The 13,726-nt window shown below is 50.1% G+C and overlaps 1 protein-coding gene across 2 annotated transcripts in view; it reads right to left on the bottom strand.

Annotated features, from left to right (window-relative positions):
- Positions 1-13,726, bottom strand: part of RPH3AL (rabphilin 3A like (without C2 domains)) — a 39,421-nt gene that overhangs the window by 3,229 nt on the left and 22,466 nt on the right. For both annotated transcript variants that reach the window (XM_064677976.1, XM_064677977.1), the window contains exons 6-8: positions 12,138-12,312; positions 5,717-5,830; positions 5,102-5,284 (exon numbers count right to left, since the gene is read on the bottom strand). In XM_064677976.1, the coding sequence (XP_064534046.1) occupies positions 5,102-5,284; positions 5,717-5,830; positions 12,138-12,312 (472 nt within the window). The remainder of the gene's footprint in view (positions 1-5,101; positions 5,285-5,716; positions 5,831-12,137; positions 12,313-13,726) is intronic.

The following is a 13,726-nucleotide window of genomic DNA, read 5'->3' as shown; positions in this document are numbered from 1 at the left end:
TCTAAACCAGGTGACAGAGCAGACCTTCCATGTGACCCTCCTGCCCTCTGTGTGTCTGGGACATGGACAGGAGCCACTGCATTCCCATGGCTGGGGATGGGCTCAGGACAGCCGTGCTCTGCCACTGAAGGCACTCGGGCTCATGTCAACCAGACAAACCTGAGCTGATCACTTCAGCACCCCTGGCAAAACTCGGGCTCTGCTGGGACACGCTGCTTCTCCTCCTGGAGAAAGGACAGGGGAGTCACTGCATTTATGTGACATGTTCAAGGCACAAGGAGTCCGACAAATTCCTCCCACCAGCTGCCGCTTGACATCCCAGTTGAAAGATAACCTCCCGAGCCATAAAACTTCCCAGTGTGTTTACAGAGACTCCAAAACCCAGACTTTTAACTTCTGTATTACTGACTTCCCCTGCTCTTTCCTTTATGCTTTGTTTTGAAAGATGACATCAACTATTGCCCTTGGTGCTTTGTGCGAAATGCTGAATAGAAAGTTGGAAGCGTGAGGAGTAAACGTATTGCAAAGGGCAGAGAATAAGTCTAAGGAGGTGGGGGACAGGAGGCCAGACAGGCTGTTTGATCAAAGACCAGAGAACAGACCTCTGCAATGTGAAAGAAGGCACAAAAATAGGAGTTTCATCTTCACCAGCAGACTTGTTTCCAGATATATTGAGTGAAAGAGGCAAGAGAATGAATCTTTGTCATCCTTCTATTTTCAAGGAAAAAGCCTTCAATTTAAAACTCCATAAAGAATTACAGAAATAGGGAAAGTAATTTATTTTTTAGTAACTCCAGCCTTTATTCACTTAACTTCAAGGCGGGCTCAAAAGAGCCGAAAGTGTTTTGGTTCTACCACTCGAGGATGAAAATATTTTAATTCCCTAAAACATGGAAGGGGGCACACGCTTCTCCCGAGGTTCATATTTACAAACGCTTTGTATCTGGAATGCAAACCTTGAATCACTTCCTAACGCTGTCACTACCCAAAGACATGTTTTATTTATAAATACAGCAGGACCATTCGGTGCTCTGCGGTACGGATATGAGGAGGCAGAGACAGCTCAAAGCTTCTCAGCCATGAAGGCACAATTCAATTTTTTTCACTCTGTGGAAGGCAGACAACTTATCCTCCTCGGCAAAGCCAGCCCTGGCAGACCACACTGCTTGGCTGTGGATCACGTGGATAAGGGAGCGAGCAGCCTGAAAACATTCAAGCAACTGCCTCACCAAGCACAGGAAAACAAAAGTCAGCTCCCCAAAGACTGCCATGAAGAAAGTCATTACAGAAATTACTATCCCATTTAGAGCCTAATTACTGTTAGGACAAATTTTCTTCCCCTACATGCAAGGGAGCAGTCAGCCCCACTGAAGCAAAATGTTACCTCCTCATGGTCCCTGAGGGAGCAAAACAGACATTTGAGAAACAGAATGGAAGGGAAAATAGAAGTTAATGCCTTAACTTCAAAGATGCCCTGAGAATTTCCTGCCACAAAAATAATGCCAAATGGCTCTGCCTGTCTCGTGTATTAACAGCTCGCATATTTATGAGAAAAGTGGATGCCTACCTCAGCTGGGGAGGCACTGAGCCACAGAGTGACACCACCTCATTTAGAAATCCAGGCAATTCCTGAAGGACAGGGCATAAATCTCCTCAAATTAAGAAAGCTGGAAGCAGCATTCCCTCTCCGTCTCCCTCAGCTCCAGGCCCTCTTCTCAGCTCTGCTCAGCCTCTCCCAGCACAACAGCTACAGAGCAGCTAAAGGGAGGTATCCAGGAGCTGGGAGAAGGGTCCAGGCTGGACCTGCTGACAGCTGGGGGTCCTTCAGCAGGTCTCACGCCGTGACTGCAAGCCACAGCACTTCTTACACCCCATCATGGTCTCAGCTCCCAGGCTCAGCCCCACCACTGTTTAACGTGGCTCTGTTTAACCATCAGCTGCTGCACCGCTCTTTAAGTATTAATGATTTAGACAACACACTGGCAAACAAGCAGAGATGGGGAGACTGTGATTTCCACTCAGATGGATGCTACTCACTCATTAGCTTCTCTCATGGCTGTTTCTCGAATCTCCTGTTTTCAGCAGAAATTGGAGCTTTCTCCAGCCCCACAGCCCATGTCAGGCTCATTCACCACTCCCTACCAGCAAGCTGTTCAGGAGACCCATGGAATGGCAAACAGGATTGACCCATTTCTGGGACAAGATCCTCACAGGACACTGAGGACCCCATTAACTGGGACCCATCAATGCAGAACTTTCTGCTGAATCTGAGGAGAGATGTCTTTTGCTTAATTTACCCCCTGCAGCAGCCCCAAGCTCAAACATGTTATCTCCATTAAAAACTCTTCACGGGCTAACGAAAACCACTGTAAGATATTGATTATTTCCTTGTTTCATTCTGTTTAATATTCCCTTTCCTTAATCAAAATGTCATAATCAACAACAGTGAGGATTGTGCTCTCTTTTAACTGAGGCACCTCTTAACATCAGCAGTACAGCCAGAACAAGGTGAGTCACCTCTCCCTAGCTGGGAGCAAGTAAGGGGAAAAAAAGGAAGATTGTGCTTCTTCCCCGTGTGCAAATTTAATTTTCTTTAGGATAAAACTTGCTTCAGGAAAATGAGCACGTGACCTTCCTCTTAAAAGCTGTCACGTCAGAGCAGGCACCTCCAGGAACTGGGGCTTCAGAAGAAGAAACACCAGTCCCTCAGAAAAGGATGCTTTTGAAAGGGTTTGAGAGCAGGTGGCTGAAAAAAATAATAAAACTGGCAGGCTCTCAACTCACCGCTCTTCTGAAACTTTGGCTCATGGGCTGAGGTTGCCTAAATCCCAGTGCAGCTCTGACAATGAGTCATTTTATGACAAACCCCAGGCTTCATTATCTGCCTCACCAAACCCCAGCCGGAGCCGGAGCAACGCATTGAAAACCCACAACCTCCTCTTAACAGCTCCTTGTTTTCCCTTGGCCACACGACCATGCTGCCAGCTTGGCCTTCAGGCTTAAAGAGCTAAGGACTGTGAGAGCAGCAGCATTTGCAGCACCACTCCCTAATTCCCTGTTCTGGATGAGGCCTGGGATTTAAGGATGCTTAAGTGCTCTGCAAAGTCGCACTAGAGAGCAGAATTAGAGCAGAGGTGAGAAAAAGAAGCAGAAAGAAAGTCACTGGCAGAACAACACCTGAGGTGATAATATGAAGTAAAAATTGCTCCTGACATAGTGTTATAAAGATGCAGAGCCCTCCAGAGAAACTGCAGCAAAATCTTCTTTCAATGTCCCCATTCTGCAGCTGAGGATCAGCAATTTAAATGATAAAGGATCCTTGTCCCTTGCTCTGCTTTTGGGTCAGGGCAGACCTTGGGCACTGCCCCACAGGCAGGGAAGGAGATGCTGTGAAGGGTTTTGCCAGTACTGACATCCAGGACCAATCGACTCCACCCCTCCTGAAAGAGATGAACAGCAAGAGCAGCCCCTGCTTTTTGGCAAAGAGTGACATCCAAAGGGATCCGTCATGAAGAACTCACTGCTGCCTCCCTGCCTCCCTCAGGGGGCCACAGAGCCCTCTTACCAGGGCTCTTGTCTGAACAAAGCAGCCCCTTCTGCAGGAAGACTGGGAAACAAATGACCCCAGACATAATAAAGATCTTTACAGCTACTCCCTAGTCAGCCAACCTGGCTTAACCTTTCCTTAACAGGATCCTCTCTACATCTCAGGGACAACTTTAACTGGGCTCATGAGACTGCTACAGTTTTCATTTTTTAAATATGTGTCCATGCTGCCTGTCAATTTTACCTCTCCTCCGCCTACACAGAGAGATCCTACTGGAAAGCTCTGACCCCTTGTGCCAAACTTTGCATACGAAGTTTTTGGCAGGAAAAAGGCCATTTTTTTGCCTCTGAAATACTGTTTGCACCGCCATGGCCGGGGAGAAGTTGGTTCCAACAGGAGGCGGAGAAGCTCCGAAGTGCCAAGTACAAACACGCCGTCGAGTGCATCCCTCCAGCCTTTGGCATGGCCATGCAGCACCAGCAAGAAGAAGCACCCAAGGGGTCACACCTGCTGTCCACCTGCATCCATTTCAATCCCACAGGACAACCTGCTGCTCTGTTCCACAGGCAGCAGAGCCAACACACAACGGGAATCCGCCGTCTCTAATGCCACAGCCAAGAGCAGCTTAAAATAAAACACCCAGTCCAGGGCAGCACTATAATCCACAGGGAGGAAGGACAGAACAGAAGTATCACTTGTTTGATTTGCTTTGTGAAAACTAAAATTGAAGAAAACTGCAAATCCCTGAAACTTGGGGAGGGAGGGAAGAGCAGAGAAACAATTTCATGCCAGCTATTTCTAGCGGGAAGCTGGGAAAGGGGGGACTATGACTCCATGTTGCACTGAAGGATAAACCTACTCTCCCTAATCCAATTTATTCCTCAACATGGCCAGCACAGACATGGCTCAGGAACAACAAGAGAGGCAGTTCAGAGGGCAGGAAGGCTTGGGAGGGAGCGGCACTAAATGATAACTTGAGGGGTTAGTGAATAAATCAGTGGGAACTGCAGAGAGAACACATTTGCATCTCTTTCAGCTGCTCCCGATCAGATTTGATAGCAGCCTCTGCTTTCCCAGTCACTTAATTGTTCTGAGGTTTTTGAGGGAGAAAAAGAGTCTTTTTTTTGCACTGCAGAGTTCTGGGAAGAGCCACGCTTGGCTTAAAGAGCCACCTTACTTTAGGGAAAATGTTATTCAGTCTCATAAAGCTGCTGGACTCCTGCTTTGCTTCAGGAGAAGCTCAATCTGTTCCACTGGCTCTGCAAGACAGAGAGGAGCTCCAGGCCTTTGCAGAGGGACAGATCCAGCCTCTGACTGCTCCTGGACGTGGGTGCAGCTCCCACCTCAGACAATTATTCATGTTGCAGAAGAGACTTTGCATTTGGGGAAGAGGGAAGGAGCTGTAAGGCTGTCACAGCATCTGCCACGAAAAAAAGCAGCAGGGAAAGGTGATCCTGAGCTACAGCTCTGCCAGCTGTGCCTCTGAGAAAGCTGTGCTTTGAGGGAAGTCAGCCCAAAAAGCAGGGATGTGCCCAGAGAGGAGGCTTGGCTTACCAGGGGCTCGGGTGGCAGCGTCGCTGTCGCGCCCGTCGGGCGGGTGGTCGCTGTGGCAGCTCTCCGTGGCACTGAGCTCAGCCCCCTGCTCGCTGCCCAGGCTGCTGTGACTCCCCGAGAGCATCAGGGAGTGGGTGCTGCCCAGAGCCCTGCCCACAGCCTGGCTGGGCTCCCTGGTGGACACTGCAGGGACACACAGAGATGCTGCTGAGAGAGCGGGAGGTGAGTGTAGATCCTAAGAGAGCAGCAGCCTCCCCGCTCCCAGCCAGGCTCCCTCAGGAGCAGGGTCAAAACCCAGCTCTTGAGCTTTGCTGCCAAAATGGCACCAGAATTCCAGTACTATAAAGCCAGCTATAAAGCTGGCTGGAGATATGCAGCCAGGAGCAGCTCCCAATGGCAAGGGCAGGCCCTGAGAGGCTGCAGACAATGGAATGACCCTCCACCTGTTTGATCCATTGATACAATTCCAGTGAGAAAGGATCAGACCCTCACCTGGCACAGCTACAGCCAGTAGGGCAGGCAAGTGGCTGAGCCAAGACCCCCAGTACTGAGAGGCAAACATTCAAGCACTTTACAGTTCCCACCCTCTAGCCACAAGGAACAGCGACTCCTCACCCAGTCCTGCTTGGAGCTTTCTCCCTTGTGAGCCTTTTGACCCCACAGGCACAGGCTTGTCATCCAGGCTGGAGGAACTGAGCTCCGAGTCGCTCTCACTGTCACTAGAAACCACTGCAGGAAAGATCAGTAGGAGGAGAGGAGAGAGACAGTTATTCACAATGTTCATAACACTTTCCAAGGAGGGTGCCAGATGGACCCAAATAAAACGCGAACAAACACCGACTCGCTGGTCACGTTCCCCCTCTCCAAGAGGAGCCTTACCTGCAGTTCCCCCACAGCTGTTCACTCTGCCTCTCAAGCATGGTGTGGTTTTACTTTCTACAGATGATTTATAACTCTACTGTACACGCTCCTGCAGCAGATGCACACACCACCGGTGCTTCTCTCCTAAACCTGACTGGGACCATGGGGACCACAATGCTCCTGTGCCACATTTTGCTGTGCTGTGGCTGGCCTGGGCACTGGGCTCTGTTCCCACTGACCCCTGTGCTGGTACCCCAGCAAGCTGATGTTTGCTGTCTCCCACCAGATAAATACTGAGCACATCAAATCATCCCTATCAGCAAACTGCCCAGAACTATGTTACTCCTACAACCCCAAGGCTTAAAAGGTGTCACTCCTCTTCCTCAAGGAGACTCTTCTCCCATTTCAAAACCACTTTTTTTTATTCATTTCTTTCTTCTCCCTGAATCCTGGCCCTGGTCCTGGCTGCTTTCCACCCTTCATAGTTTCCACAAGAGCTGAAGGAGCCTCATTTTGCCAAACACAGCTTCCCAAACTGGCAGGTTCTTTCCACTTTTCCATGCAATTATGCAAGCACCTCTCCTGCTTATACTGGTGTAAAAGATAACTGTCAGCTGCTCTGGGTAAAATGAGAGAAAGGGTTTTTTCCCAGCTCTTGGGTTTTTGTAATGGTCTGATCTCAAACAGAAATGATGGGGCTGAGGAGGAAGGTAATGGGAAAACAACTGTCTTTTGTTTGAGGCATTGCACCTACAGCACTTCTCCATCTGACCAGGCAGATACCAGCTCTCCTGGCAGCTCAAAAGTCATCTCGAACAGCAGGTCACAACCCCTGGTAAAAAGAACAATATTGGCCCATGTGGGATAATAGAAAAGGCAACACTGCAACCTACAGCCTTTACTGTAGAAAAAGGAAGCTCCAGCTACTTTTTTAGACTCATCAGTATGTCTTTATAAGCTCACATTCATGTGAGAAACAAGTTCCTTGCTCTGCTACTGAAGAAACCACTTTGCCCCTGCTCTGTGTTACTCACTGTGCAGGAGGAACGTGGGTGCAGTGGTACAAGGTGACAGCCACGGGGTAACACAGAGCTGTCAGTTCTAAAATTCACTACATGTAGTTCACAATCCCTTTAGCGCTCCCCAGGGCAGGAGGACAGGTATCCCTCCTCTTGCACAGAGCACAAGCTGTCAAATGTTTCTGCCAAGGACCTCTGCAGACACTCCTGTATTCAGGCAGGGATCTGTACTACACAAAATATTTTATTTAGAAAAAAAAATTAATACCTAAAGTAGCACTTTTCTGGAGTTAACATCTCTGAGGATATTAAAGTTGGCTGCCAGTGTTATTGCACAGCATTATTGAATTTGCCCTTGCAGGCAGCTCCCCATGCACACTTGCTCCTGTGCAGCCTTTCCCCAGCACTGGCTCCTCCTGCACCCCCAGCCTTCCCCTCCCACCATCATCAGGAATGGGACCTCTCATCTGCAGGGAAAGGGGCTGTGGAGCTGAGCTGGGCAGGGAGTGAAGCCCTGTTACAAAGTGGGGGGCTGCAATGCTGGCTGAGAGTCCTCAAAGCAAAGGGCTGGCTTTGTTGTCTTAACAACAGTTTCACTCCTTCCCCACAACTTCCTGGGAGAGGCAGGGGATTATATATAAAAATTGTTAATAACAACACATACATACCAGAATGCATTTTTTTTCCACTATAAAATCCAAATCTCAGCTGTAAGAGTCATTTTGACCATCCCATTGCTCAACTCCCTCAGAAAATGAACTCCTGTTCCACTTGGTCATTGTCCTTTTTTTGGCCGCAGAGATGCATAAAATCCATTGCTTTAGAACAGCTCCTTCCTCCATGAATCCTCTCAAAATGCTGGGAAGTCAGGATTTATTTGGAGAAGGCCCCAGTGAATCAGTGGAGGTGACTTTAGCTGCCTGCCCTTCTGCCATTCAGTAGTTCAGAGAGAACCAGCACAAGAGGAAGAAAATATTAATGGCACGAAGGCACTCACACCACAGGAGCAGCCCTGTCTGCTCTCATTTCCTCTGCTGCCAATAAGAGTGTATTTTACTCACTGCACCAATGTTTCCCTTTAAGGTAATTCTTCATCCAAAGCTCCCAGACCTTCTGCTGGCACTTTCCAGAGCCCAGAAGTATTAAATCTGGTGTTCCAGCAGTTGCTGATATATCAATAAGAGTCGTTGGACAGCTGTACTTTGAGAGAAGGGAACAGATTTATCCCTATCTCCAGCTGACTGGAAAAAAAGCTCAGAAAAAAAATATGCTGAGATAAAAGTTGCTAGAAAAGCAGTATTCCCACAGGGAATGGGTCACTCATCGAGGGCCTGAAGCCCTGCAGCTGCTGGCAGAGCCCACGATCCCTATGGCCCGTGGCTCAATCTCAAGCCAGAGGCATCGGAGCCTTGTGGCACAGAGAGCCACAGGGAATGGTGGAGGGCTGCTGGCTGCACTTAACCCCAGCAGCAGAGGACTGTGGGGGGAGGCTGTGCTGAGGCTGGGAAGAAGGAGCATTTGGCTGGGGCCGAGCTCTGTCAGTCAATGTGTGCACTTGGCACGAGCACGGCTGCGCTGGAAGAGCCAGCCACGCTCCCTCCTGCTGCCCAGCACAGGGCAGAGCTAAGCCCCGGCACACACCGCACTTGGCGCTTCCTGCAGCTGTCAAAAAACACAGGAAAAGCACAAGGACACCCTGCAGCAACAGCTCCAACAGCCACACACCCCCGGCACAGCCCAGAGGCACCGGGTGAGCGGGTTGAGCACGAGCCCCTGAGCACACGGGTCCCCTGCGGCACCCGGATCCTTGGCACACACAGCCTTCTGGTCCCTGCAGGTGGGAGAGTCAGAGATGATGAGTATTATTACAACCCAAGTGTCTCACTGAGGGCAGCTCCTGCACTGGATCACACCCAGCACTGCCCACAGTTGCAGGAACATCCCTAAGCAGGAGGAGGGGACTGGACTAAACCGCTCTCCCTTTCAGGAACAGCACAAGTTGCAGCTTTGTCACTGTCCAAAGTTGCTGGCAAGTTGGAGGACCCCCCTTGGTGGCCTGCTAAGCTGTTGACATGCCCCAGCACACTCCTCTCTGCTCCATCACTCAGGGATTTGGCCTCCAGCACACAGACACTGGATGAACCCACGGCACCCCCCTGCTCTGCCACTGTCCAGTGCTGCCACCAGCACCAGGTACAGGATGCTGCATTGCTTGGCAACACAGAGACCGAGCAGAGCAGCAGGCAGCCCTCATGCCAAACAGTACAACAGCTCAGGGAGCACACTTTTTTTTTTTTTTCCACTCAGATGCTTTCCATTTCTTTCTGCAGAACTCAGAGTTTGGAAGAAGGAAAGCCTTGCTGCTATTGTTCCCCACCCCCTGACGCCCCGTCCCGCCTGACCCGGTGCAGAATCCCACCCACATTCCACCACATGGAGCAGAGCTGTTCCCCAGCACAAGAAATATTACTGCTGTTCTCCCCCTGACAATACATTTGTGCCTTAACTAATAGCAGAGTTCCCATGGCAACTGCTTGTTTATTACAGAAAAACTATAGGCAACAGCAAATCCCAGTGTCCGTGAGCACAAGAGAAACACTTGGGTGTGCAAAAATAAAACTTCATCCTTGTGGGGTTGGTTTTTTTTTCCAAGAGGCACATTCCTGTGCTCCCTTGGTCCCGCTGCAGTGGGAGCAGTCAGTACCCAGGGCCTTGCACTAATCCCTTGCTTTTGAAGGGGGGAAAAGGGACACGAAGTTTGTCCCACCCCTGCTGAAAGGCAGCTCCTGGCATGGAGGATGTCCAGGGCTTGTGGCAGGACTTGGCTACGCCTGTGCTGGTCCCACCTGACTTGAATCCCTCAGTAGCTCAGAGCTGGCTCCTTCAGCACGCTGGAGGTGAGTGGAGGGGTTAGACACGGTTTCCAAGATAATGGAAACCCCACGGAGAGCAGCCTGTCAGAGGCAGGCATGTTAAATGCCAGAGCTCATTCCCCGAGAACATCCTGCCAAACAAGCAACAGGGCTTTCCTCAGGGCAGAAAGGATGTGTTTGGATGAGGGTGTACAAGGTGTGAGCTGACAAATGCTATCAGCCAGGCAGGGGTGAGCCAGGCTGCCTTGTTAGTCACGGCCTCAGAAAGCTCAGTCCAGGCCCAGCTGTGGATTCACAATGGCAATATCATGGATACACATCTCCACAGGGGAAGGTGGCTGCCCTGCACATGGCACAGCTTTGGGATGACAAACAGCAGGAGCCTCAGCACTGGCAGGGGAAAAAAGAGTTAAATGGAGAGGTGAAGTGTACGAGCTCCCAGCTCCAGAGATGAATTACAGCCCGCAGTGCCCACTGAGAGCAGTCCAGAAGACAGGCAGCCTAACAGAGAAGGGCAACAGGGAAAGAAAGCACCAGAAAATAAAGCCGTAAATTAGTATTATCCAACCCATAAAACAACAGCCAGATAAACATCACAGGGCAGGGAGAAAGGCAGCTCATCACCCGCATCAAAGCTTACCAAAGGTCACTTTGCTGTCCTCCCCCTGCTCCTCTGCTGCCCTTGCCAATATTTATGGGGAGGCCTTCTCCAAAAACTAAACTCAACTAAAAAGCCGAACTAAACAGCAGGTCAGGTCTAGGCTCAAAGGCTTTGACTCCTAATGTTTTCTATATCACGTTAACAAAAAACAACCTCATCAATCAGTCTCTTGGCTAAGACAACTCCTTCCAAGCATCTCCTGGAGGGAAGCACAACCATCTACTGTTGATCTAATTTGCCTTTAATTACAAAAGTTACAGTAGGGCTGGGAGTGCTTTCCTAGCTGGGGCCTGAAAAGAAGGTTTGTAAACCCAAGTCTCCTGAGCCCTCTTTATTAAAGGGTTATTTCCCCCTGCACCACTGGTAAGTGGAAGAGTGCAGGCGGCTCGTTTGCTGAAGAGGACTTCTCCAACTGAGGGGATCTAACAGCAAAAGAAGGGGAGAGAGGCCAGACAGTTCTGCTAATCCACACCAGAAAGAAAGGAGGAGAAATCAAAGCAGACTGGCAGCAGCTCTAATTCTGCAGCACTCAGCCACTGCTGTGCTGACGACCCCGAGCACTCGGCTTCTCAATGCTGAGCTGCTGCATTCCCCTCCCAGCTTTGGGCACAGCACTGGGGTGGGTGTGTGAGCAACAACTGGGTGGGCAGATGGAAGAGAGGGGGAGGAAAAGCCCTACAAGGCAGTGCTGTGAATGGGATCTGACAGGGCAGCGATCCAAGATGCGATACAATGGTCTACTTCAATCAAGGTCTCCCCCAAAGAACAGAGATGTGAGCTGAAGCTAATAAACCTTCAGGCTTGTCAGTGCTCTGGCCTCAGCCCTGCACAGGGCCAAGTTAATCAACAGCTTCTCCAAGAGACATTTAAAGGACAGCTGAGCCTTGAGCTCTTCATGCTGCAAACCTCAGCCCCCTCCCCAAGGCCTGGGGGCAGAGGTCACTCTTTCCTGACACCTGCTCAGAGGGTCAGGCACAAAAGGACACAGCCAGCAGCAGTTCACTCCTGCCCACTGCCTGTTAGAAGAGTGTCTCTGCCCACTTGCTCCAGGTCCCAGGAAATCCCCAGGGAGATGCTGGTGGTGTTATTTTCTAACTCATCTCAAAGCAACTTGGAGGATCTGTCCAGGGATGTTCTGCAGAGCAGCAGAAGCAAGGAGCAAGCAGCCCCAAGGAGGGAGGAATGAGATCAGCCTTTGGTCAGCCTTGGCTGCACAGCAATGTCCATCAGTGGCACAATCCCAAGGAGTTCAGCAGGAGCAGCTCTTTGGGCTGTGACTGCAGACAGGTGCCTCTTCCACGGCTCATCCCTCCCTTGGCAGTCCCAGAAAAACAGTGGGAGCTGCAAGGAATGGAGGAAAGCAGGGAGAGACTGAAGGAACAGGAGTTCAGGAGGACTGGGACTAGTCTGGGCCCTGCACTTAACTAACAGTGAACCCTGAAAAAACATACAATGGCATAAAACCCCAGCACTGCCCACACGGGAAACACACCACCCCTTGTGGGATAACCCTCACTTCTAATAGAGGGCCTCCCCTATTAGCTGAATCCTGCTAGCAACAATAGAAGCCAGGTCCTTCTCCAACCTGATTTCTGTGCCTTTTTGGGCAGCAGACAACCCACCTTTTCCCCTGGCCCAGGTGAAGGATCGGCTGGTCCCGACGCTCTCCGACTCCGGCACGGCCGGCTCGCTCTGCCACGGCTGCGAGTGCAGCTCAATGGGTTTGCTGCTGCTCTTCAGAGGCGTGATGTACTTGGGCAGCCCTTTGTAGAACCACGCCCCAGACCTCTTCCAAACCTGCCAGAGACAGAGACAAAACACCTTAAGCCTGGGTTTTTACAGCAAGAGAGCACAACCACCACAAAATGAGCTCCCCACCAAGCTCAGCCCGGCCATTCCCTGCGAGCTACCTGGACCCCACTCAAACACGGGGGAGTCAACCCTTCCAGCTCACAGAGCCCAACAGTTCCCCTGAAATCTGCATCTACCATAGCATCCCAAATTCCTCCCCAATCCTTGTCAGCCCAGCTTTACCTCAGTCCTTCTCCAACAACTGAAAAATGACAAATGTGAATGAGCAGCAGCCACAGATTGAAGGAGGAGCAGGTGATTGTGCAGAGCTTCTTATGTTCTCCAGGTCATGACTAGATGTTTCTCTGATGCTGTACTTGAGTCAAATACACATTCCTAGACTTACCACACTGGGATGAAGTTCCCTGTCCTGCACTAAGTTCAGCAGTTCAGATTCTGCATCTATTGCTCTCCCACTGGGAATACACAAAAAGAAAAGCACCCTGGAGAGAGCAGGCTGGTGCCATGAGTGGCAACGGCCCCAAACACATGCTCTGCTTAGAGTGAAACAAGCCCTGCACTGGCTGGAGGAGCAGAAAGCCCTGACAAGTCTCTCTTCCTGGGATGGGTCCCTCAGCCTTGGGTTGCTTTACTTCTGACAGTCAAAGTCCGGCAACAGCTGGAGAATGGGACAGCAGAAATGTCCCCTCGTGTCGAACTGAATGGCACAACCTCAGTGTTCATCTCACAGAGCAATTCAGGCCAAGCCAGATCATTTAACGAGCCTGAAAACCCCAGAACGAGAAGAACAACACTCAAATAACCTGAACCTGGAGCAGGAAATGGACTGCAAGCACTAAACTGTAATATCTCCTGTAAGAACGGCCTCTCCTCTCCAATTTAGTTTTAATGCAGCTTATGATGAAGGCACTCTATTAAGTACATTTAATATAAAGCCTGATGTGAGCCAGAGGAAGGGAAAAGGGTGGCAGCTCAGACAAGGAGAAATGGCCTCTACAAACCTAATTCTTTCGTGCCTTCCAGCAGTCTAATAATGAGCTAATGAGACAGCCAGGGCAAAAATACGTTAATATAGTAAAAATATCATTTTTTATTTCATGCAAGGAGGTAGAAACCTTGCACTGTTGTTCAGAGCAAAGATCAGTGTTTTCGCTCCAAGTTCCCAAAGCATTTTACAAACAGTATCACCATTATGGCAATGGGTGCAAATGCAGATACCCCTAATTGCAGCAATACGTTTGTAATTTGCATTTAGGGCTTAATCAGAGGGCAGTGACAAAACCTGGCACTCAGGAGTTCTCCTCATGCAGGCACAAAAAGCAGGACACCAGAGGTCCCATTTCACTGATGGGAGGAGATTGCTCAGCAGGTTGCCTGGTTCCTTGTTCAGAGCCATCAA

Source organism: Pseudopipra pipra, chromosome 21 (genome assembly GCF_036250125.1).
Source record: "Pseudopipra pipra isolate bDixPip1 chromosome 21, bDixPip1.hap1, whole genome shotgun sequence".
NCBI lineage: Eukaryota > Metazoa > Chordata > Aves > Passeriformes > Pipridae > Pseudopipra > Pseudopipra pipra.
The sequence above is the reverse complement of the archived record's forward strand: the minus strand, read 5'-3'. Positions and strand labels throughout refer to the sequence as shown.